At 47.3% G+C, this 25677-nt stretch overlaps 2 protein-coding genes across 3 annotated transcripts; both read right to left on the reverse strand.

Moving 5' to 3' along the window:
* Nucleotides 1-7780: 7780 nt before the first annotated feature.
* Nucleotides 7781-15153, reverse strand: LOC101103007 (killer cell immunoglobulin-like receptor 2DL4). Its single transcript, XM_042232530.2, has 7 exons — nt 14805-15153; nt 13324-13567; nt 12908-12948; nt 11058-11339; nt 10037-10087; nt 9180-9297; nt 7781-8410 (listed from the first exon to the last, which is right to left on the reverse strand). Exons 1-7 carry the CDS (start codon nt 14875-14877, stop codon nt 8194-8196), a joined length of 1026 nt encoding a protein of 341 aa, XP_042088464.1. The 5' UTR covers nt 14878-15153; the 3' UTR covers nt 7781-8193.
* Nucleotides 15154-16827: 1674 nt separating this feature from the next.
* On the reverse strand, nt 16828-21752 carry LOC101103878 (killer cell immunoglobulin-like receptor 3DL1). 2 transcript variants are annotated; one of them, XM_042231424.2, is made up of 6 exons: nt 21419-21752; nt 20040-20339; nt 19021-19071; nt 18164-18286; nt 17397-17449; nt 16828-17286 (listed from the first exon to the last, which is right to left on the reverse strand). In XM_042231424.2, exons 1-6 carry the CDS (start codon nt 21672-21674, stop codon nt 17113-17115), a joined length of 957 nt encoding a protein of 318 aa, XP_042087358.2. In that variant the 5' UTR covers nt 21675-21752; the 3' UTR covers nt 16828-17112. The 2 variants fall into 2 exon arrangements, with proteins under 2 accessions (XP_042087358.2, XP_060254172.1); XM_060398189.1 differs by lacking the exon at nt 19021-19071.
* Nucleotides 21753-25677: the final 3925 nt, after the last annotated feature.

A 25677-nucleotide genomic window follows, 5' to 3' on the forward strand; every position in this document is an offset into this window, starting at 1 on the left:
GAGCAAAGCTGACAGAGTCACAGGATGCGGAAGCGGTCAGTGTTGTTGGTACAGTCAGCCTGGCTCAGGTCACATGGGAAGATGGCCAGCCTCTTCTCACACCTTGATGGAAGTCTGACTTTAGCCGCATCACGGAGCACGCCTCATGACCTGATCGTCACATTTTGTTTTCCCTAAACACTATAAACCTAAGAGGATTTGAACAGATTTTGCTGCCTCTAGGAAGTAGTAACTGGGATTCAGTATATACCATGCAGGATGGTTTTCCCAAGCTCCTGATAAATCTCATTAACCTTAACTCTTCACAGAAGACAAACCACATGTCCCCACCTTGTGTATCAGGCTCAGTGCAGGTTGTCAATTAAAGACTCATTAATAGAGACTTTTATTCTGCATTCTTATGAGAGGACCAGACATGCGTATTATGGCTCTTTGAAAATATGAAGAAATTTGTATTGTAATATATGTGATTAAGGAGCTAACTGTGTTAGTTTCAGGTGTACAGCAAAGTGACTCAGTTACACATATACATGCATCTGCTGCTTTTCAAATTCTTTTCCCTCCTAGGTAGTTACAGAATATTAGGTAGAATTCTCTGTTTTATCCAGTAGGTCCTTGTGGTCATGCATTTTTAATATAGCCGTGTGTATATGTCAGTAACAAACTTACAAGATAACCTCCCCCTGACACTATCCCAACTGGTAACTGTAAGTTCATTCTGTGTAAGTCTGTTTTGTAAAGAAGTTCATTTTTGCAGATGTCACAAGTAAGCTATATCATGTGATTTTTGTCTTTGTCTGACTCTTCTTCATCTGAAATTATTTCGTGACTGTGAGTGGAGACTTTGCACACACAACACTCTCTCTGTCTCTCTCTCTTCCTCCCTTTCCAATCCAAGGACCACACATGTACACAAAGATAACGTGTGCAAAGGTGACTGTGGTGTTTTTCTGGGAGGGGGATTTGTTCTGCCTGAAAAAGTGGACCACACTGCTTCCTAGATACTCTGCTGCTGCTGCTGCTAAGTCGTTTCAGTTGTGTCCGTCTCTGTGCGACCTCATAGACCACAGCCCACCAGGTTCCCCCGTCCCTGGGATTCTCAGATGAACACAAAATATGTCAAGTAGAGACTTCCCAGCTCCAGAATGCTTGAGTGAGGGGCGTATCCACAAGAATGAACTCTAAACTGGGACAAAATGGCCCAGCTGTTTCAGGAGGCCAAGGGAAGACATACACCCAGTTCAGCTGTCGTTCATAGACAGGAAAGAACCTCAGTAAGGGCTGTAATTCCACACCATTGTGCTGGGGGTGGGGGTCGTTAAAATTAGTGATGCTCCCTAAGTAATAAATCAGGTCTCCTCTTGATCATTATGTATGTAATGGAGTAACAGTACAGTCCCCCTTCTTAAATTTTCCTTTTGTTTACTTAATATCATTTTCAGAATTGATCTGTATTCTTTGTCATTTCAGTTTGTGCATTTTTACTGCCATGTAATGTTTCATTGCAGATATTTAAACCACAAATTTTAAAAAATTTAAAAAATTATTGAAGTATAGTTTATTTCTGCTGTAGAGCAAATTGATTCAGCTTGACATATATCTTCTTTTCCATTATGATTTATGGCAAGATACTGATTAGAATTCCCTGTGCCATACTGTAGGGCCTCATTCTTTATCCATTCTATGTATAAAGAGATTTCATCTGCTCATCCCAAGCCTCCAGTCCTTCCCTCCTTGGCAACCACAAGCCTGTTCTCTATGTCTGTGAGTCTGTTCCTGTTTCATTGATATGCTCATTTTAGATTCCACATACGGATGATATCACAGGAAAATTGTCTTTCTCTTTCTGTCTCCTTCCATTAATGTTAATCTCTAGGTCCATCCATGCTGCTGCAAATGGCATGATTTCATTCTTTAAATGTCTGAGTGGTGTCCATTCTCTGTGTGTATAAGCATGTACATCTTCTTTATCCATTCATCTCTCGATGGACAATTAGGCTGTTCCCATGTCTTGGCTATTGTAAGTTTTGCTGCTATGAACATAGGGGTGCATCAATCTTTTCAAGGTATAGTTTTTTTCCAGATATGTGCTCAGGACTGGAATTGTTGGATCATATGGAAACTCTGTTTTTACTTTTTTAAGGAACTGCCCTGCTGTTTTCCACAGTGGCTGCACCAGTTTACACTCCCCCAACAGTGTAAGAGGGTTTCCCTCTTCTCCACACCCTCTCCAGCATGTTATTCATCAACTGTCTAATGATGGCCATTCTGATCAGTATGCAGTGGTACCTCCTTGCAGTGTCGATTTGCCTTTCTCTATTAAATAGCAATGCGGAGCATCTTTTCATATGCCTGTTGGCCATCTGCATATCTTCTTTGAAGCCACAGATATCAGCTGTGAGAGTGACGTCTATGGATTCTGTCTAAAATGAATGACACCTCTGCCAAAGTCTCATGAATGCTCTCTGAGTCCAACCTCACATTGTCTGTCAAGGGACAGAGTGATGAGGTCTTCAGGAAAGGAATAGTGACTTTATTTGGAAAGCCAGCAGACCAACGAGATGGTGAGCTTGTGCTCCAAAGAATCATCTTACTTGAGTTAGATGGGCTTTTTGGGGAGTGAGAGGGATAGTCAAACAGCGTTTATTGAATGTAAAATAACCCTAACCGATGGGGAAGAAAATTCCAAGGAGAAGAGGGAACAATACTGATTAAATACCCATGTGTGAACTCACACTTTCACACTTTCACACTTACACACACACACACACACACACACTAAAAGAGGAGGAGGTGTGGCTGGTTGTTGCAGTGTTTTAATTAACTAATTAATGTCTGTGCTGGGTCTTTGTCACTGGGCACAGGCTTTCTCTAATTGTGGGAAGGGGGCTGCTCTTTGCTGTGGTGCAGGGTGTCTTATAGCCGTGGCTTCTCTTGTTGTGGAGCACCTGCTCTAGGCACATGGGCTTGTGGCCCACGGGCTTACTGCCCCAAGACATGTGGAATTTTCCCATTCCCGGGATTGGGCCTGTGTCCTCCACATAGGAAGGCAGATTCCCAACCAGTGGACCACCAGGGAAGTCCTGTTGCAAGCTTTTTTCCCCTTAATTTATTTATTTTTAATTTTAGGACAATTGCAGTACTGTGATGGCTTCTGCCACACATCAGCATGGACCAGCCATCGCTGTACTTACGTCCCCTCCACTGTGGAATCTTTAATCCTGGAATCCTTTGTTCCTGAAGCTGTCCATGCAGGCCTGGTCATAATGTCCCTTTAAGCCCCTGACAAGACAGAAGGTTCTGTCTGTGCTGCCACTTTTTATCTCTATACGAATGGGAAAGTGTTATACACTTCAAGTTCAGAGCCTTGAGAATAGTTTAGGCCCTAAGTCGTGTCTGACTCTTTGTGATCCCATGGGCTGTGACCCGCCAGGCTCCTCTGTCCATGGGGCTTCTCCAGGCAAGGATGCTGGGGTGGGTTGCCATTTCCTTCTCCAGGAGATCTTCCCAACCAAGGGTTCATCTCAGGTCTCCTGTGTTTCAGACAGTTTCTTTATCCTCTGAGTCACCAGGAATGCCCACCAGTAACATAATGCGATTCAATATCTCCTCCCTCAATTAACATTGCCGTTGCTTTCCATTTACTTTTACCGTGGACATGGTGGGATTTGGGCATCATGCTTTCACTCTCAGTGTAGCATAGCACTGACGTGGAATACACCATAAATTTAAAAATAGAAGTATGAATACAATGCTAGATTTCTAATTTAAAAAATGATATGCAACAAGCAGCAAAGATTTAGTGCATAGCACAGGAAACTATAGTCAATATCTTGTAATAACCTAAAATGGAAAATAATCTCAAAAATAATGTATGCATATTTGTATAATTGAGATCACGTGCTGTACACCTGAAACGTTGTAAGTCAACTACACTTTAATAGAATATGTATATGATGAGATTAAAAATAGAACCAATGAAATAAATAAATTTTAAAATAAAATGAAAGAAAATGAAGTCAGTCGTGTCTGACTCTTTGCAACCCTATGTGCTGGGAACCAGCGTGAGGAACTCTACCCTTGGCAAAGGTCATGAGGAAGGAGGCTCAGCATTACGCAAAGGTGAGATCGAGGCTCAGGAGACTCCCTGTTCCCGAGCATCTACCCCAAATCCAGAGTGCCTACTTTACTGTCTTATGCTCTCACCTATACCTCTGACTTTACAGGGGGCTGACCCCCCCCCCCCCCCCCACCTCTCTCAGAGAAGGAGTTAACTTGCAGCTCCAGTCAATAACAATTTCCTGGGCATGTCAAGAGTGTTTCAACTTATGAATTCCTCTGAAGGTTATCTAGCCTGCCTGTACAGGTTCGTCCAGCCACATGTGATTGTTTACAGCCTCCCACCCGTGAGAGGCATGAGATGTTTTAGGCTTACTAAAGGCAGATTCTTTTTGGAAGTTAGAAATTATTAGCATAGTGGGTTGATTAGGAATTATATTAGTGAAGGGTTTTTTTCATTTATTGGGCCAATGTTTGCTGCTAAATCTCCTGCCCTTATACATGTTAATGGATATATAACTAGCATACAGGAGAAATAAGTATTAAACTTCAGATTAATCATGTAAACCTGAGGCTAAGTAAATCCCTTTCTTAGTTGTAACCCACCACACCCTCACCCTATAGGAATGCAACTTTATCTGGTACCTTCGGAGGGTGGTGCCTGGTTTAAGAAAAATCACCCCTGGAAAATAAGTTTTCTGGTTATCAGAAAGAAAGGATCATAAAATGTCAGCAGGCCTCATGGCCAGAAGATGATGTAAAACCCCTAAGACCTTTTTGTATACATTTATATGAAGCACCTGATTTTGATAAAGGTCAGGACTGCTGACCCCTGTGTGACTTTAAAATTTCCATGTGTCTCTATGTGTAAAAAAAGATATATAAGAAAACCTGAAAATAAAGAAATCGGATCAGTTTCTGGAAAGAATGATTCCCCCGTGTCATTCCTTCTTTCCCCTTCTGGCTGAATCCCCATCTGGAGCGTGGATACTCGATTGGAATTCCACGTAAACCAAGTTATTCAGCCTCTTTTTCTCCACTAATTTTCTTACTACACTATTTCTTTCTAATCTCCCTCTATGTCTTTAATTAGGCAATTAATTCCTAGGATGCTGATTCTGTCCCTGCTTTGAATTACCCTGGATCCACCGGGGCTGGACCCCGGCACCTATGGACTATAGGCTGGCAGGCTCCAATGTTCATGGGATTTTCCAGGCAAGAATACTGGAATGCATTGCCATTTCCTTCTCCAAATAGTGCAGGCCAACTGCAGCATACTCCCTGATGGTCTGTGTGCTCACTCTCACGTTCCAACTCCGATACGGTGTATTCACATGGGCACCCTGAGCTGCCCAAAGAGTCTCAGCCCAGATGGTGAGTTTGTGGAAGGTCCCTGGAAGGAAGTCAGAGGCTGAGTCCCAGGACTTCCCCACCCCTCACTCCCCAGCTCAGCTCAGGAGCCCTTCCAGGTTTCACCAGCATCACTCTAGAATCCGAGTGTCCCGACCTTGTCCCACACCAAGTTCCTGGGACTCAAGTGAGATATGGGTCCCAGGAGACCTGGGAGAAGCCACATGCATGGTTCAGGGTCCCTTGGCCCACACTCAGCCCTGGCTGGAAGTGAGAGATTTGCCACCAAAAGCTTGGGCTGATTCTCACCCCATCAGGATCCCTGGCTCCTCCACGTGCCCGAGTCCTGAGGCTCCCATGAACTGGGGTCAGGGTGGGCGTCCAGTGCCCTCCTGCCGTCCCCTCCCTGCCCTGAACATCTGGCTGAGGAGGAGAACCTCAGAGAGGATGGGAGGCATGTCTGCAGCTCTGACCGCCAAGCCGCCAACGCCCCCGCCCTGTACAGATGAGGAGACCACGGGGCCCTAGAGGACAAACAGGATGTGGTCCCTGGGGGGCTGCCGTCGCCCCTCGGGGTTCCCACGGCCATGGACCCGAAGCAGGGGGCGGCCCCTCCGTGGACCCGGTGACGATGTCACCAGGCAGGGCTCCGGAGGCATCTCAGCCCAGACCTGAGGCCTCAGCTCTTTCTCTTTCTGCTCAGGCTGACCACCCACTCTAGAGGGTGGGACGCAGCTTCTCATCCTGATCAGCCCTGGACAGTCTGGCTCCAACTATGACTCATAGGTTTATTTTCCCAGTCCCTCCAGGAGTGGAATTTACTTCTCATCTTTGGTCAGTTCATAAATTATTGCAGAGCACCTACTATGTCCTAAGTATTGGTGCACACAGCAGAAATATACCCATGACCCAGGTAAACCCATCTTCTGTAGTTGGTTGAAGAATTCAGATTCTACAGAATGAAGTATCAAATGCTAACATTCAAATATTTTTTTAAAAGAAGATATATGAGGAAAACTGGGGTTCATGTTTACACTGTGAACATTCAGAAAAATAAAGATTATGACATCTGCTCCCTGTACCTAGAGGCAAAAAAAAAAAAAAAAGCATAATTAGGGGAAAATGGAAACAGTGACAGTAGCAACACAGGAGCCCCAGAATGTCTTCACTTTAAGTGATCCTGACATTTCTTGGTAAAAGAGTTCTTGGGTGGCTTAGTTCTAAGCCAGGAGAGACATCACACACGGAGAGCTCAATGAGCATGTAAGGCTCCGTGGAGCTTGATCTTCACCACACCTGCCAGCTCAGTTCACACTGGGGTCCTCATGGTGTTATCCTGTTCAGCCCTCCGCTTGGTTGAGCCAAGCTACATTGTGCCACCAGTTGATAACTTACAAGGCACAAGATTCTCAAATCCTTGTCTTTGGTGAAAAGAAGCAAAAAAGACAAAACATGCAAATATCGATGGATTAACACAGCATGTGTAAAGCCTCCGTGGGGCAAGTGTTCCCCTGCAGCCTTCAGTGATCTGGAGTGGAATGTCCACTAGAATTCTCTGTGGTGACGGGATGTTGAAACACCTGCTCTGTCCACACCATGGCACCTGGCCACATGACGCTACCGAGCACTTGAAATGTGGTGGGTGTGACTGAAGAACTGAATGCTTCACTTCATATACATGTAGAGTCATTGTCTGTACCGCGTGGCCGGGTGAGTATTTTATCGGCCAGTGCGGATCCAGACTAGGGGGATCTTGCTGTCTTGTTTCCTCCTCTGAATCCCCAGCACTCTCAGGGCACAAGGCTGGGAACATCTGAGGGGACTTTCCGATGGCTCAGTGGTAAAGAATCCGCCTGCCAATGCAAGAGACATGAGAGACGAAGGTTCGACCCCTGGGTCTAGAAGATCCCCTCGAGAAGGGAATGGCAACGCACTCCAGGATTCTTGCCTGGAGAATCCCATGCACAGAGGAGCCTAGCGAGCTACACAGCATCCATGGGGTCACAAAGAGTCGAACATGACTGAATTGCCTTAGCAGGCACACACACAGCCTCATGTGGCAAGTGGCACCACACTGGATATCTCAAAGAGAATATACTTCATCTTTCTTTGGCCAACATACATTGCTTTGATTATCGTTTCATGGAAAGCATTTTGTTTTGAATATAGTAGTGTGCACATGTCAATCTTAAACTTCCAATCTATCTCTCCCCCCATCCTTCCCCTCTGTAACTCTAAGTTTGTTTTCCAAGTCTACAAGTCTGTTTCTGTCTTATAAACAAGTTCATTTTTGTAAACTATTACTGAACAGAGGTTTTTTTTTAAAAAATAGTTTTCTTTTATTTTAAACTGAATAATTTGAAGACTCAAGTTGCAAATTTTATGCTTTACTGGAAATTTTGAAAAAGTATGATGACCACGGTACCCTACCCTGTATGTGCAATTGATTAGAATACCTTCTCCCAAAAGGTTACATAGTTAAAATAGAGTATTAAAATAGCTAGGGGATTATTAAGAGGTGGTGGGATTTTTGAAGACGATCCTATAATTCTTGGACTCCAATCAACTTCAGAGCTACTGGGCTGCTTTGGAGGAGGAGAAGGAGTGCCCACGGAGGAACCCCTTTAAAAAGAGATGTAGCTTTTCAATTTATAACACTCTGTGTGCTCAAAGGATTGGGCCATTCAGGGCTCAGCATGTCCTTGGTTTACATTGAATTCCTCATAGATACTGGGCTCTGTGTAGAGGTGCATAGGGCTCAGGGGAGTGGGCGTGAACAGTCTCTCAGAGAGGGTCCTGTGGTTCAAGTGAGCAAATATCATGTCCTCTTGATGGGTCCTGAGAGGAAGGAGATGTGAATGATGGAATGAGATGCGATTTTCGAAGGCTGGGGCATTCGGCATTAGAGGGACTCAGCTTAGGGCAAGGGTTTGGCCTGGGAGGATCCACCTTGCCGTTCACTGTCTGTCTTCCTTGGGCTCTCCTTCCATGAAGGAAACATCTGAGAATGGAAGAGAGTCAAGGCTCTTTGGGGTGGAGGCAGTTATTCCAAATCATTGTATCTTTGTTGGGGACATCAAAGCCAGAAAAAGGCAGGGGTATGCTCCAGGTGTTGAGACTGTCTACTCCACTAAGTTAACAAAAACAAAAACACACACAAAAAAACCCCACAACATCTCATATACAATCCCCGTCACTGATGGGCTCTCTCAGTAGCCTGTGCAAACCCACAGATCTCATCCTACATCTTCTATTATGGATTATCCTGATGCATAAAAGCAGATTCCCAAGATCATAAAGGGGAGAAGAACAGATTGCTGTGGTTGAAGGGAAGAACAGGGCTTGGAATGTCCCTGGTGGCCCAGGGATTAAGAGTCCACCTTCCAGTGCAGAGAGTGTGGGTTCTATCCCTGGTGGGAGAACTGAGATCCCACATGCCCTGAAGCAACTATCCTCAGTGCTGCAACTGCTGAGCCCACAAGCTCTGGAGCCTTGAACTGTACCCCAGCACCGCAATGAGGATCCCCCATGCTGCAGCTGAGGCCTGATGCAGCTAAGAATAAATTTACACATATTTTCATAAAAAGAACAGGGTTTCATGGTTCTCTGGAAGGTATTCCCTCAGGGATTACAACAATGTCAATCAGTTTTTAACCTACAGGAAGTGAAAACGCCATTCTCTGCTATGAGCCCACCTCTCCCTGGGTCAGATGATGCGTGTTTCCCTCCTTCAGACTTACGGTTGTGAGAGTTTGGCTCTTCATACTTACTTTATGGGTAACCAGTGACAGACAAGAACAGCGAGGAAGATACTGGTATAGATGAAGGCTACAGAGAGCCTAAGGAGAAGGTGCAGCTGGCTGGAGTGGCCTTGAGGAAGCCGTGCTTCTGCCAACAAGCCAACGGGAGAAGTTCTGGTTATCTGCTGCATACACCCTGCCCCTACACACAGGAGTTATTGTATCCTTGTGTCAAAGTGTGTCAGTAGCTCTCAACCTGATCAGTATGGTCTCCACTTTCCAGGCGGTACCAAAGCATCCAAGAGAGATACTGGCGGTGGATGAAGTGAAGAGACCATGCAAGACAAGTAGTGGTCTGAAACTAGGTCCCCCAGGCTCCCATGCAATTTTTCTCTGCTGCCCATGTGACAAGGCATGGTGCTTTTGCATGAATGGGACTGCTTTAACATGCCGTATATTTCCCGCTGCATCCACATAGACCTGGAATGGAATCCTCAAGAAGACACGACACTTCCATTTCTGAACTGTGGAATGTTCAGTTCATAAACACTAGAGGAGGAATAGCACATCTGAAGGTGCTCCCCAAAATCCTCCCTTTGTCCCCCATCCTTCCCCAAAGATGCTGGTGGAGGGAGGGCAAGCAGCTCCCTTAGCATGGGGTCAAGTCACCCTCTCTCGCTTTGTTCAGTGTAGAAATTCCCAGTCCCAGAGCATCAGAAACTAAATGTCCCCTCTAGTTCTAATACAGACCATGATCTCAAATGCTGACATGACAGGGACGTTGAGGAGCCCAAGGTCACAGAGCTGGGAGGTGGTAGAACCAACATTCACACAGGAGCCCTCTGTCCTCTCAGAAATGTGCTGAGATAGGAGACTGTCTTGCTTACCTTCTGTGGTGTGTGGATCCATGGTTGACGGGCAAGTACTTGTAGTGGATCCTAGGGGAGAAAAGGCAGAAGGGGTGAACAGTAAGCTTCCTCGCCCCACTAAAGGAGGACTCTTGTTTCTGGAAGGTTGACCTCCTCCCTGTCATTGACTCTGTCATTCCTCAGAGCACTGATGGGGGAGGGGAGAGCTTGTGGTCCCTCATCGTGAATGTGTTGAGTAGACCTTCCTTCCAGAAGAAGAGATGGTGGAAGGAGGTGGCAAGGATATGCCTGACGATGGAAGACAGCGGTAATCAAGGGACATTCTGTCTGCTCCAGGAATCACTATCTGTGCTCCTTAATTGGAAAATCACCTGTATGGCAGGGTCCTTCTGGGAAAACATTAAGAGCAAGGATATGATGCAATCTCGGATCCTCCTGAATGGGCCCAGATTCTCCTCCAGAAGGGTCTACCCTGACCCTTTTCTTTATTTGCCTTGATTACAGGACTCTGCTGTGGAGCATCCATACAGGAGGTGGAAGAGGGCTGAGATGCCATCTACCATCTCTTTTTCTCTCTGGTTCTCATTGCCTCCATTCCTCCGGAAGCCCTAAGGTCCCCTGACACCAGCACAGAGCCCTTGAGATAGAGCCCATGATACAGTAAGAATTTATGGGAAAAGCCAAACAGCCTTTTTGGCCATTGCAATGTGATGTAGTGTATTGTAAAGCACAGGACTCTTCATGGGGTTCTGGAGGTAAGAATACTGCAGTGAGTTGCCATTTCCTCCCCCAGGGGACCACATTTGGTCAGAACTCTTCACTATGACCCGTTAGGCTTGGGTGGCCCTGCATGACATGGCTCATAGTTTCATTGAGTTACACAAGCCCCTTCACCACGACAAAGTTGTGATCCATGAAGGGTGGAATGTGAAGGACAGAGGAGTCTGTCGTGCTACAGTCCACGGGGTCGCAAAGAGTTAGACACAGCTTAGCGACTGAACAGGAACAGCAAAGCATGGGCCAGGAAGAGGTTCCTCACCTGTGACAGACAGGAACAGTGGGTCGCTGGAGTCTGACCACGAGTAGGGAGAGCGAGTGAAGGAGCTGCAGCACCTGCAGACCCCCCTGTGGGCTGGGGTCCCAGGACCCAGAGGGAACTCTGCCTGGAGTGCTCCGCGGGGGCCCCGCCCAAGGTTCCCCCTCTCCCTGAGCAGATGGAGCTGGTCAAAGGCGCTCTCGGAGCTGCAGACCAAGGTCACATTCTCCCCTGACCTCAGCATGGGCCCCCCCTGGGCTGAGAGAGAGGGTTTCCTGGACAGACCTGGAAGGAGGAGAAGCAGTTTCGTGAGACAGGCTCTTCCCGAATCCCATGTCCTTCAGCCCTGAACTGAGAATTCACGCTCGCAGTTCTTTTCAACTCTCTCTCTCTCTCTCTCTCTCTCTCTCTCTCTCTCTCTCTCTCTCTCTCTTTCTCTCTTGCTCTCACTCTCCTATTCTCCCCTATCTCTCCTGCTTTCTCTCTCTAGGTCTCGGAAAGCGCCTCCCTCCTAATTTTTTTCCTTCTTGTATTTTTTTTAACTCTCACTAGTTTTCCTTGGATTGGTTGATTTGATTTGTCTTCTTTCATTCTGAGGCTCTCATTCTCTACCTCGTCTCTATCTTTCAGCATTATTCATCTATTCTATTATCTGTCTATATCTCCATCCACCGTTTGATCTACCCATCTTATCATCTATCTATATATCCACCCATGTTTCACCATCTATCTACCTTTCTATGGGTGTAGCTCTCTACCTGTTTTATCATCCGTGTATATGTTCATCCATCACTTTCCCTGCTGATCTATCATCTATTTCCTTTTTTTTTAATTTTAGTTTTTATTTTTTAAATTTTAAAATCTTTAATTCTTACATGCGTTCCCACTTCCATGACTTCCTCTGCTTCTCGGTCTCCCTGGCTCTCTTTTGTAATCCCTATTATCTGCTCCCACATCACCATCTTTCTCGATCTTTGCACCCACCCCCCCTCCCAAGTCTCTTATTTATAGGGCTTCTCTGTCCACTTCTTTCTTTCTCACTAATTCTCTAACCCTTTTTCTCTCCATTTACCTTTAGTGTTTAGATGTTTTTCCCACTGCCCCCGTCCCTCTGGCTTGTTTTCTGTGTGTTCGCACAGCAACTGTGTTTCTGCCTCTGCTTTCTGTTGACTCTGTTTTCTCTCTGATTCCATCTCTCTGTGGGCTCTGACCTCCATAATCTTACAACATTTGGTGTGAAGTTGCATGTGGGCCTGAGCATACAGCATGAGAACCCATGAAACACACAACATACAGGAGCTGGCGTTTGGCTCCGTCACCAGGGACCTTGGTGTCCTGGGGCACAGTGTGGCTCAACCACCTGGAACGAAGCCACATCTGAGTGAACACAGTATCTGTGCGTCACCCGGGGCATGAGGACTAGGACTCCTGGGGAAACAGCCTGAGACAGACCAACCTGGTCATGAAGCCCTGGGTAGATACATGGTGTATCCTTGGGTTCTTTGAGTAGAGAAGAGAGTGTAGAGTTGAAATGGAAACCAGGCTCCTGAACTGCTTCTGGTCTCTGAACAAAGTCAGGGAGGAAGGGCACCCTCTCTGCTACTTGCCCTTCTGTCTGTGTCTCTCACTTCACTCTTTATCTCCATCTCTGAGTTCCTCTGTCTCTGCCCCTGCCTCTGTCTCTTCTGTCATAACAGGTGGTCTGTACTTGTTTCTCTTTCTTTGTCGGATGCTACTCTCACCAAGTTGGTTTCTCTCCATGAAAAGCACCCTTCTCTCATCTCCCACACCACCTCCTGGGGCTTCCATGTCTTGGTACATCCAGTCTGTATGCCAGCTCTTGACATTCTCACCTGTGACCACTGTGTTCAGAAGGTCACTGAGGGGCTGACTACTCAGAGTGGGAGAGATTGAAAGCACAGAGACATCTGCAGGGAAACCTCCTTATCTCAAGGTCATCTGCTTACCAACCTTAGTTCCACATGTGGTTTCATTTCCCTTGGAATGGGATATAGCAATCGTAGATTTGGGATATTAGGATGCGGGCATCATGGGGAGCCATCATTCTGCCCACTGCAGGACCCAATTTCCGATATTAAATAGCATTTTATCTAGAATGCCTGGAGCACTTCCTGTCGTTCTGACTGGACCCTGACTCACACTCCCACCAGAAATCTCTGGGGTCCGGGAGACTGGGAAATGGGTGGCCTCTCTGGACAAGAGCTCTCTGACCGGTGACCACAGTCTCCAGGGCTCGTTGGGTGATGACTACGCAGGGGGTAGGTGACCGTATTGGCCATGACGCCTATGGGTCCCTGCGTGTGCTTCAGTCATGGCGCCCACAAGGAAGTCCTTCCAGAACATCACTACCTGGAGCTCAGGGACATTGGTTCTGTCACCCTTGTGCAGCCTGAACCTGTCAATCCGAGAGGGGAGTGACCAGAGAGTCACATGCTGTCCTTGAGGAATCCCAGGGCTTGGCCAGGCTGACAGGGAGGGCTTGCCGTGATCACCTGGGGGAAAAGAATGCATGGTGTACAGGAGAAAATGGGAACCCCTTCCCCTCGCTGGGCTCAGATGACCCAGCCCTTTCCCACATCTCTAAGGCTCCTTTTGAAACCAGGGGAACCCACGCAGCATGGAGATTCCCACACCACAGAGGCACAGCACACCCTACACGAAAAACATCTGCTGAGAATTTTGAGCGTGTGTGTGTGCTCAGCCGTGTCTGACTCCTGTGACCCCATGGACTGTAGCCCGTCAGGCTCCTCTATCCATGGGGATAGTCCAGGCAAGAATACTGAAGTGGGTTGCCATTTCCTTCTGCAGGGGATCTTCCAAACCCAGGACTGAACCCCGATCTTCTGCAGCCCCTGCATTGCAGGCAGGTTCTTCACCACTGAGCTACCCAGGAAGCCTGAGAATTTTGAGCAAGCGTCAACCAGCAGATTCTTCCTGGATGTTGATGATGTAAAATTTGTTTTATAAAACAAGACGGAGTAGACACCCAGTGGAAGAACAACCTGTGTGAGTGAAATGATGTCAGCTCACATGAGAAACACAGGACATGATGGAATCTGTGGTAGAAACTTCTGGAATCTCAGGGGGCAAGGCATAGGTTCTCCCCTTCTTCTGAATGGAGGCCAGCAGCAGCAATTCTCTGCAATGCCCATCCATGGAGCTGCTAGAGAGCTTGAGTCATCACCTTGTCCTCCAAGGGTCTTTTGTCCCTGGCCCTGCTGCGTTCCCTCAGTCTACAGATAACACCAGTCCCTCCCAGTCACCCCAGCTCTGAGCATCACAGTCTCCTGTAGGTGCCCATAGAGCCTGGCTCATCAGAGGGAAGAGTGTCTGGGGGAGGGTCTCTGGACCAGAACTGGGGGCTAGACTTCCCTGAAAGTGTTAGTCAACCAGTTGTGTCTGACTCTTTGTGACCCCCTGAGCTACAGACCACCAGACTCCTCTGTCCATGGGATTCTCCAGGCAAGAATACTGGAGTGGCTTGCCATGTTCTTCTCCAGGGGATCTTCCCAACCCAGGGATCCAACCCAGGTCTCCCTCACTGCAGGCAGACTCTCTACCATCAAAGCCACCCTGGAATCCCATTTTCTACTTCCAAAAGACTCACCCTTATATGGTTATGACTTCCCACGGTTGACCATCACCCTACCTTCTGTGCCATCTCCCCTCTTATTACAGGAGAGTCTTACTTGAGGTGGATGGCAACCACGGTTTGGGGGAAAGACTCACCCTCTTGTGCCCAGATGCTCTGGATCAAGAAGAACCCTGGAAAGAAAGACTCGTGATGGACAATCCATCTCATGTCAGACCTGGCCTTCTGCTCCCCCGGCCTGTTCTATGGGCCTCGTTTGCAAGGACGGTGCCCAGCCTTGATGAACCCAACCATTAAGATCCACTTTGCCCGTGTGGAGGCAGGGCTCTCCTTTAAGGTGGACCCAGCCCTCCAGGTCAATATTTGCACCAGGCTTTGTTCCATTCCAGGACTCAAGACATGCCAGGCTGACGATGGTGGACAGCATGGTGCTGCTTCTCCTGAGCAGGAGGCAGCAGCTCAGCAGACCTGAAGAGTACACAGGATGTTATAATGACGCCCAAACTAACATTGTGTGCAAGCTGACCACAGGACGGAAAGGTGACTCACACAGGCTCTTCTTACCTTAAAAAAGGCAGAGTGTGGGGGCCCCGGCTGAGGGAGGAATTGGGCTTCTTCAAAAATTTTAAGGCCAGTTCTGTCTCTTCAGAGTGTTTAACAACTTGAACCACAACCTCTGACCCAACCTACCTTTGGCTACGTTTCCAAGTTTACCAAAAATGTAAGCCGCAATATCTAATCTGCTATGACTTTGAGGCACTGAATTATTTTCTGTTTTCATTCTTGATATGATTTTCATATAATTTCTTATTTCATTCCTATATTAAAATATTTTTAAGCATTATATTTTATCTTTAATGTTCAACCATCTCTGTGACATCCACAGTAAAATTGTCTTTATGGAAAATGCTAATTTCATGATTTTTTAACTTATGGATTTTCCTATATTGTATTTTCTTTTCTATGTATGCATGGCCAAGTTCCTTCAACATGAAACAATTTTTAATAATTTATGTGTAGTTGGCTTACAACATTGTATTAGCTACATGTGTATTACATAGTGATTCAGTATTTTCAGAGATTACACACAATACAAAATTTATAAAATATTGACTATATTCCCTGTGCTGGACATTATAACCCTGTGAGTTATTTATTTTATAAATGGTTGTTGGTGTTTCTTAATCCACTCTACAGACTTTGCTGCCCCTCACACCCACCCCTCTCCCATCTCCCCTCTGGTAACCACTAGTTTCTTCTTTGAATCTGTGAGTCTGATTCTCTTTGGTTATGTTTGTTCATCTATTTTTATTTTCTTAATACTTCTTATTGTTCATCTGGATGCATCAGATCTGAGTTGTGGAATGTGATATCTTTCTAGTTGTAGCTTGTGGGATCTAGTTCTCTGACCAGGGATTGAACCTGGACTCCCTGCATTGCAAACCCAGAGTCTTAATCACTGGACCATCAGGGAAATCACTATTTTGATTTTTAGATTCCACATATAAGTGAAAACATACAGCATTTCTCTTTCCCTGTCTGACTTATTTCACTAAGCACAATGGCCTCCAAGTCATTTCATGTTTTCAAAAGCCAGGACTTTGTTCTTTTTAGAAAGCTGAGGGGGCTTCCCTGGAGGCTCAGTGGTGCAGAATCCGCCTGCCAATGCAAGAGATATGAGAGACCTGGGTTCAGTGGGCCGAGAAGATCCCCTGGAGAAGAGAATGGAAACCTATCCCAGTATTCTTGTCCTGAGAATCCCATGCACACAGGAGCCTGGGCGTCTGCAGTCCATGGGTCCCAAAAGTCAGACATGACTGAGTTGACTTAGCATGCATGTATTCAGCCTCATATGTTTAGTGGCACCATACTGGCTATCTCAGAGTATACTTCATTTTTCATTTTGCCAACTAGCATTATTATTTTTTCTTGGAAAGCATTTTATTTTGAATATAGCACTGTTCACACATCAATCCCAAACTCTCCTCTATCTGTCCCACCACTCTTCCCCTCTGGTAACTCTAAGTTTGTTCTCTAAGTCTACAAGTCTGTTTCTGCCTGCAAATAAGTTTACCCTTGTACAATGTTACTGAAGAGGGGTTTTCTTTTATTGGTTTTGTTTTATTTTAAACTGAATAATTTGAAGAATCAACTGGCAAGTTTTTATGCTTTATTAGAATTTTAGAAAAGTAGGGTGATCATGATCAGCTACCTAGTATGAGCAATTGATTATAGCGTCTCCCCAAGCAGTGAGATAGTTACAATAGAGTCCTAGAAGAGCCAGGTGATTATTAAGAGGTGGTGGGATTTTTGAAGATGTCACTATAATTCTTGGACTCCACTCCTCACCTCAGAGCTATTGGGCTGCTTTGGAAGAGAAGGAGTGTCCACGAGGAATCCCTTTAACAAGAGATCTAGGTTATTGATTTGTAACACCCTGTGTGCTCAGAGCATGGGGCCAGGTCCGGGCTCAGCATGGTCTTGGTTTATGTTGAGTTCCTCATAGATAATGGTCTCAGCAGAGGGGTGCATGGGCCTCAGGGGAGCGGGAGTGGACCGTCTCTTGGAGAGGGTCCCGAGGTCCAAATTAGCGTATATCACATCTTCTGCTTCAGAGTCCTGAGAGGAGAGAGGGGAGAATGATGGACTGAGACATGATCTTCAAAGGGTGGGCCACTGGTCATTGGAGGGGCTCAGACTATGGCAAAGCTTTGGGCTGGAGGACTCACCTCGCCGTTCACTGTTCTGTCCTCCATGGGCTCTCCCTGCATGTTGGCAACATCTGTGAATGGAAGAGATTCAAGGCTCTTCAGGGTGGATACAGTTATTGCAGACCTCCATAACTTTGATAGTTACATCAAAGTTAGAAAAAAGCAGGGGTGTGCCACAGGTTGTTGAACCTGTCTTTTTCACTAAATGAAACAAAACAAAACATTCCATATACAAGCCCAGCCATTCATGGACTGTCTCAGGAACCTGTGCAAACCCATGGACCATCTTACGATGTCTGTTGTGGACCAAACTCTTCTACATATCAGCAGAGTTCCAAGATCATGTAGGACAGGAAAATGGATGGCTGTAGTTGAAGGGAAGAACAGGGCTTGGAATGGCCCTGGTGGCCCAGGGATTAAGAGTCAGCCTTCCTGTTCAGGGAGCGTGGGTTCTATCCCTGGTGAGAGAACTGAGATCCCACATGCATGGAGCAACTATCCTTAATGCTGCAACTGTCGAGCCCACGAGCTCTGCAGCCTTGAACTGCACCCCAACTCCACAATGAGGATTCCCCATGCTGCAGCCAAGACTTCATGCTGCCAAGAATAAATCAATACATATTTTCATAAAAAGAACCCTTCCATGGGTCTCCGGAAGATGTTCGATCAGGGATTACAACAACGGAAATCAGTTTTTAACCTACAGGAAGTCAAAATGCCATTCTCTGCTATGAGCCCAACTTTCCCTGGGTCAAATGATGCTGAGCTCACCTCTTCAGACTTACGATTTGGGGTAGAACACCAGTGACAGACAAGAGCAGAGAGGATGATGCTGGTAGAGGTGAAGGCTATGGAGAGCCCAAGGATAATGTACCATGTGCTGAAGTGTTCTTGAGGAAGCTGTGTTTCTGCCAACAAGCAAAAGGAAGGTCTGGGTATTCATTGCACACGCTGTGCCCCTACACACTGGATTTCTTGTATCCTTGCATCAAACTGTCAGTATCTATCAACCTGATCAGTTATGGTCTCCACTTCCCAGGAGATACCAAAGCATCCAGGAGAGATGCTAGCAGTGGATAAAGTAAAGGGGCTGTGCGAGACCAGCAGACGTCTGAACCAAGGTTCCCCGGGCACTGATGCAGCTTTTCTCTGCTGCCCCGTATGACAAGCCATGGTGTTTTTGGTTGAATGTGACCCTTTAATCCACAATACATTTCCCCTCCATCCACATAGACCTGGAATGGAGTCCTCAAGAAGATATGACACTTATTTCTGACCTGTGGAATGCTTAATTCACAAAACACTAACCGAGGAGTAACACATATATAAGGCGCTCCCTAAAATTCTCCGCCTGCCCCACCATCCATCCCAAAAGATCCTGGTGGAGGGAGGGTGAGCAGCTCCCTTAGTATGGGGTTAGGTCACTCTGACTCACTTTGTTCAATTTAGAAACTCCCAGTCACAGAGCATGAGAATCTCAATGCCCCCTCTGGTTCTAGGCAGACCACGGTCTCAAATGCTGACATGACAGGGACATTGAGGAGCCCAAGGTCACAGAGCTGGGAAATGGCAGAGCCAACACTCACACAGGCACCCTCTGTCTTCTTAGAAACTTGCTGAGATAGGAGACTGTCTTGCTTACCTTCTGTGGTGTGTGGAATCATGGGTGATGGGTAAGTACTTGTAGTGGATCCTAGAGGAGAAAAGCCAGAAGGGCTGAACAGTAACCTTCCTCATACGGACTGAAGGTGGACTATTGTTTCTGGAAGGTTAACCTCCTGCCTGTCCTTGACTGTGTCATCCCTCAGAGCACTGATGGAGGAGGGAGGGCTTCTAGTCCCTCCCCGTGAAAGCACTGAGTAGACCCTCCATCCTGGAGAAGGGATGGTGGAAGGAGGCGGGAAGGATATGCCTGGTGGTGAAAGACAGCTGTAAGCTAGAGACATCCTCTCTGCTCCGGGAATGAGTGTCTGTGCTCCTTAACTGGGAATCACCTGTATGTCAGAGGTGCTTCTGGGAGAACATTAAGGCAAGGCGCCAAGGCAGTCTCTGATATTCCCAAATCAGCCCTGCCTGTCCTCCTCTTGGGTCTACCCTGACCCTTTTCTTTTTTGCCTGGATAGACAGGAGTCTGCTGTGGAGCATCCATACAGGAGGTGGAAGAGGGTTGAGATGCCATCTACCATCTCTCTTCCTCTCTGGTTCTCATTGCCTCCGTTTCTCCAGAAACACTATGGTTCCCCTGACACCAACACGGAGCCCTTGAAATAGAGCTCATGATAAAGTAAGATGTTATGCAAAACCCCAAATGGACTATTTGCCCAGTGCAATCTCATTTTCTATATTGTAAAGTTTGGGACTGTTCATGGATTCTTGAGGCAGGAATGCAGGAATGGGTTGCCATTTCCTCCTACAGGGGACCACGTTTTCTCAGGACTCTTCACTATGACCCTTCAGACTTGGGTGGCCCTGCATGACTGGCTCATAGCTTTACTGAGGTACGAAGGCCCCTTCACCACTACAAGGCTGTGATCCATGAGGAGGAGATAGTGAAGGACAGAGGAGTCTGTCGTGCTGCAGTCCACAGGGTGGCAAAGAGTTGGACACAACATAGCGACTGAACAGGAAGAACAAAGCATGGGCCAGGAAGAGGCTCCTCACCTGTGACAGACAGGAACAGTGGGTCACTGGAGTCTGACCACGAGTAGGGAGAGCGTGTGAAGGAGCCGTAGCACCTGTAGACCCCGCTGTGGGCTGGGGTCCCAGGACCCAGAGGGAACTCTGCCTGGAGGGCTCCACGGGGGCCCCACCCTACAGAGAGCAGGTGCCCAAGGTCCTCCGTCTCCTTGAGCAGATGGAACTGGTCAAAGGCACTCTCCGAGCTGCAGACCAAGATCACGTTCTCCCCTGATGTCACCACCGGGCCCCCCAGGGCTGAGAGTGAGGGTTTCCTGGACCGACCTGCAAGGAAGACACCTTGATCTCAGAGCACAAAGTAACCCGAGTCCTAAATAGAGGACTAAAGCCGGAAGTGTGCAACAAGAGAAGCGCTGCAGTGAGAAGGCCGCCACTGCCAGGAGAGAAAGCCCCACAGCAAGGGACACCCGGCACAGGGAAAACTTCAGAAATAACTTTAAAAATGGAGTGTCATTTAAAATCCTCTTGAACAAATTAATAGTTTTTAAAATGGATTGTCATTTAACGTCCACTTTTAAAGAAAGAGTATATATCTATATGAATAAGTGAATCACTCTGTTGTACAACAGGAATTAACAACATCTTATATCAACTAGACTTCAACAAACAGAACTAAAAAATAAATTAAAAAAAAAAAAAACAAACGTGTGGTTCTCGTGAAATAAATGGAACTTACTAACTACTGCTGGGATCATCAGAAAACATGGCATTGACCCAGAAGAAGAGATTATGGAGTGGAAATTGCCAGAATCTCATTGGATCTTAGGCTGTCTCATTCTTGAGGGTTTGTTCAGGGATGTCATGCCCACCCACAGGGGCTGGAAGGGACTCCTCAGGGACTCCTGGAGGGTTGGAGGGACCACTCCCCCCTCTTTGTGCAGAAGGATGCATTAAACTAAGAGCCTGACAACGTCAGGGTGTCGACCTCCATCTCGGTCACCCAGGGGCTGGACTGCAGGGCGTCTGGTACCACATGTGCTGCTGACTGAGGAAAGGAGCTCTGACATGAAAGTGGGAAACCAATCCCTTAACCAGCCATCAGTGGCTGCCTGAGCGGGGAATTGCCCATGTCCCTGCTCTGGTACATTTTTCTCCATTGGTCATTCTTTCACGTTCTCGCTCCTTCGCTCTGTCACCGGCTGTGTCTTCCTGTAGGCACACGGCAGGGACTCTGTTCTCTTTTCCCTTCCGCTTTCACACCTCCTCTCTCTCTGGTTTGTTCCCGCTCCCGAGTCTGTGAGTGTCTCTGCACGCCTGTCATTCTCTCCCGGTACTGACGCTGGACTGGACACCAGACCTTCTGTGACACAGAAAGCAGAAGGGACTGGTCTGGCCACACTCACCTGTGATGATGATGTCCACGGGGTCGCTGGGGGCTGACCACACAAAGGGGGAGCGGCTGAGAGAGCCATAGCATCTGTAGGTGCCTGCACTCGCCACAGTCATGGGGCCAATGGAGAAGTCAGCTGGGACATGCCCACCAGTGAGCATCTGTCCACGTCTCTGGAAATGCCCTGTGCTATTTTCTTGGTGCAGGGTAAACTCGTCAAACCACAGCAGTGAGTGACAGCGGAGGGTCACATTCTCTCCCGCATGCATGAGAGGGCTGGGGTGGGCTGAGATGGAGGGTTTTGTGAAGACACCTAGGAGCAAAGAGCTTGTGAGCTTCAGTGAGTCACCCCACCTCGGCGCTTCCCCTGACATCTGAAGGTGTGAAAAATGTCCCCGTGAACCATCAAAGCCAATTACCCTTCCTGTGTGTTCTGTTGCATTTTCTTTAGCCTTGTCTCGGGGTATGGCTCATGCTTTTCTGTTTCTCTTTGCTCAAGACCTCCAGCCTCCTCTGTGTTTATTCTAAGCTCTCTAGCTGTTGCATCTGCTCTGTTTCATGCATGCGTACTCAGACACTTCAGGCCTGTCCAACTCTGCACCCCATGAACCAAAGCCTGCCAGGCTCCTCTGCCCATAGGATTCTCCAGGCAGGAAAACTGGAGTGGGTTGCCGTGCTCTCAGCTTCATCCTGTCCCTAATATGTGTGGTGGGGAGCTGGGTGGTTCTGACCTTGCATTCCCTGGCTCCGTTCACACTCATCTAGAATGTGGGTGATGACTGGCATGAGATTGGAAAGGAGGTGGAGAAAAAAGGGAACATTTCCCCATCTGTGACCCCCACATCATGCATCTGGAGACATTCCTGGGACTCCTCCCTGGGGCTCCAACTCCTTCACATGGGATTACAGCTCCCTAGTGTGTATCAGGTGCTGGATCAAGGTCGTTCCCATCCTCCCTGGTGACAGGCAGTGGCAGTATCCTGTCTAACTAATGCCTAGGGAGGCTCCTCCTTCCTTTGCCAGAGCATCCCATCTACTCAACACCCTGAGTTTAAACTCTCAGAGCGGATTCTCTTTCCTGGTTCATTCCTGGCTGGAAATCCTGAGTAAATCATGGACAAGGTAAAGAACTTGGACCTCGGATGGGATTGCCTGCATAGACGGCTGTCCCGGGCTCGGCTGGACCCCTCCTACCTGTGACCACAATCTGCAGGGGGTCACTCTGTCTGTAAAACAGAGGGAGAGACCTGGAGAATCCGGAACATGTGTAGGACCCGACATGTTCTCTAGCACTGGGCCGAGGGTGAAGTTGTTGAAATTATTTCCATGGATCCCAGGCAAACTGGCCCCATCTGTTCTGAATCTCCTAAGTGGAGAACGGACGTGACACTGAAGAGTCACAGTCTGTCCTAAGGGAACCATGGTGCTTGGCCAGGCTGACAAAGAGGGCTTGTCATATTCACCTAGGAGAGAAGGAGTCACAGGTTTTGAGAGGAAAATAGGAACATTCCCCTCTCCCCACTGGTCTTGTTGGAGCGCTTCCCCTTCAATTCTTTCAAGGCACCAACCCTAAAGTGTATCACCCTGATACTCAAGGACACCTGGGGCTTGGGGACAGACAGAGACACAGTCAACCCAGGACAGACATCACGGAGATTCTAAGAATATGATTCTCAGCAGTGATTCTGATCAGGAGAAGAACAACTCCTTGGGTTGACAAAATGTTGAAAACTCTCTCAAAACACAAAACACTGGGGATTCCCGGGTGGTCCAGTGGTTAGGACTCCGCACTTTCTCTGCCAAGGGCCTGAGGTGAATCCCTAATCATGGAACTGAGATTCTGCATGCTGTGCGATGCAGGCAAAAGAAAACACCACCAAAAAACTGATGCATGGAAAGAAGGTAGAGGGCTTCCCTGTTGGATTTGTTGTAGCTCAAACAGTAAAGAAACTTCCTGCAATGCAGAAGAGCAGGGTTCAGTCCCCAGGTAGGGAAGATCCCCTGGAGTAGGAAATGGCAACCCTGCCCAATATTCTTGCCTGGAGAATTACATGGACAGAGGAGCCAGGTGTGCTACAGTCCGTGCAGTCACAAAGAGTCTGATAAGACAGAGCGACTCACAGTAGCACAGGTAACAAGTGAAAAATCCACTTGACTGAAAAGAAGGAAATAAAGCTTGAAGCTGGCTCCTTTGTTAGCTAACCAACATCAAATCTGTGACAAGGTCCAGGTGGCCCCGCCTGATGACCAGACCTTTCCCAGGGGTCAGGTTCAGCGGGCGTCTTGCAGTTACTGTTGTTAAGGGCCAGTTGGAGATGCCACAAGCCACCTTGTAGGGGAGGATCTGTGGGCTGCAGCCTCTTGCTTCCCTCTCATGATAGAAATGGCACTCAGTGGGCCTAGCTCCCAGCTCCCCGACTTCACATTGTGCCTTCAGGTCCAGGGCCCAGTACTGGGCTAACCTCTGGGGAGTGTGAAGATGAGTATCAAGGCAAATAGGAGGACCTGGGATCCACAGGGCATGCGGCTGTCACTGTACTGACAGGGAGCTCAACCCCAGTGTCATCTGCATCAGTCCCAACTGCTGTGCTCAACAGAGAAATAAGGGATTGGGAGGACTCACCTACAGCTGCCCAGATCCTTGGACTCACACAGAACCCTAAGAGGAAAAACAAATCAGAGATGGCTTGTCCCGATGGACCACACACTCTTTGGACCCTCATGCAGGGAACCTGGTCAGTGGTGCAAGGACCCCCCGATATCCACCATAACCCTCTCCAACCGTGTCTTTCTGGACTCACAGAGACTCTGGTGGCTGAGGAGTGTGGAGTACATGGCTCTACTTCTCTGAGACAGGACGCAGAACTGAGCAAAGATGACAGAGTCACAGGATGCGGAATGCGGGTGGTGCTGTTGGTACCATCAGCCTGGCTCACATCACATGGGAAGATGGCCCGCCTCTTCTCACGCCAGGGATGGAAGTCTGACTTGAGCCCTATCATGGAGCATGCCTCATGACCCGATCATCAATTTTGTTTCTCTAAACACTGTAAACCTAAGAGGATTCAGACAGATCTTGCTGCCTTTAGGAAGTAGTAACTGGGATTCAGTATATACCATGCAGGATGCTTTTCCCAAGCTCATGATAAATCTCATTAACCTTACTCTTGGCAGAAGAGAAATCACATGTTCCTGCCTCATATGTCAGGCTCAGTGCAGGTTGCCAGTTAAAGACTCATTAATAGAGACTTTGATTATGCATTCTTATGAGATGACAAAAATGCATATTATCAGTTCAGTTCAGTCGCTCAGTCGTGTCCGACTCTTTGTGATCCCATGAATTGCAGCACGCCAGGCCTCCCTGTTCATCACCATCTCCCGGAGTTCACTCAGACTCACGTCCATCGAGTCCGTGGTGCCATCCAGCCATCTCATCCTCGGTCGTCCCCTTCTCCTCCTGCCCCCAATCTATCCCAGCATCAGAGTCTTTTCCAATGAGTCAACTCTTCACATGAGGTGGCCTAAGTACTGGAGTTTCAGCTTTAGCATGATTCCTTCCAAAGAAACCCCAGGGTTGATCTCCTTCAAAATGGACTGGTTGGATCTCCTTACAGTCCAAGGGACTCTCAAGAGTCTTCTCTAACACTGCAGTTCAAAAGCATCAATTCTTCGGCGCTCAGCCTTCTTCACAGTCCAACTCTCACATCCATACATGACCACAGGAAAAACATTAGCCGTGACTAGATGGACCTTAGTCGGCAAAGTAATGTCTCTGCTTTTGAATATACTATCTAGGTTGGTCATAACTTTATAGCTCTTTGAAAATATTAAAAAATTCTATATTGTACTATATGTGATTAAGAAATGAACTAACTGTGTTAGTTCCAGATATACAACAAAGTAATTCAGTTATACATATACATGCATCTATTGCTTTTCAAAGTCTTTCCCACTTAGGTAGTTACAGAATATTAAGTAGAATTCTCTGTTTTACACAGTAGGTCCTTGTGGTCATCCATTTTTAATATAGCCATGTGTATATGTCAATCTCAAACTTCCAATCTAACCTCCCCCTGACACTATCCCCCCTGGTAACTGTAAGTTCCTTCTTTGTGAGTCTGTTTCGTAAATAAGTTCAGTTTTGTAGATGTCACAAACGATATCATGTGATATTTGTCTTTGTCTGACTCTTCTTCATCTGAAATTATTTCATGACTGTGAGTGGAGACTTTGCACACACAACACTCTCTCTGTCTCTCTCTCTTCCTCCCT

The sequence above is a fragment of the Ovis aries genome, chromosome 14 (genome assembly GCF_016772045.2).
Source record: "Ovis aries strain OAR_USU_Benz2616 breed Rambouillet chromosome 14, ARS-UI_Ramb_v3.0, whole genome shotgun sequence".
Lineage (NCBI taxonomy): Eukaryota > Metazoa > Chordata > Mammalia > Artiodactyla > Bovidae > Ovis > Ovis aries.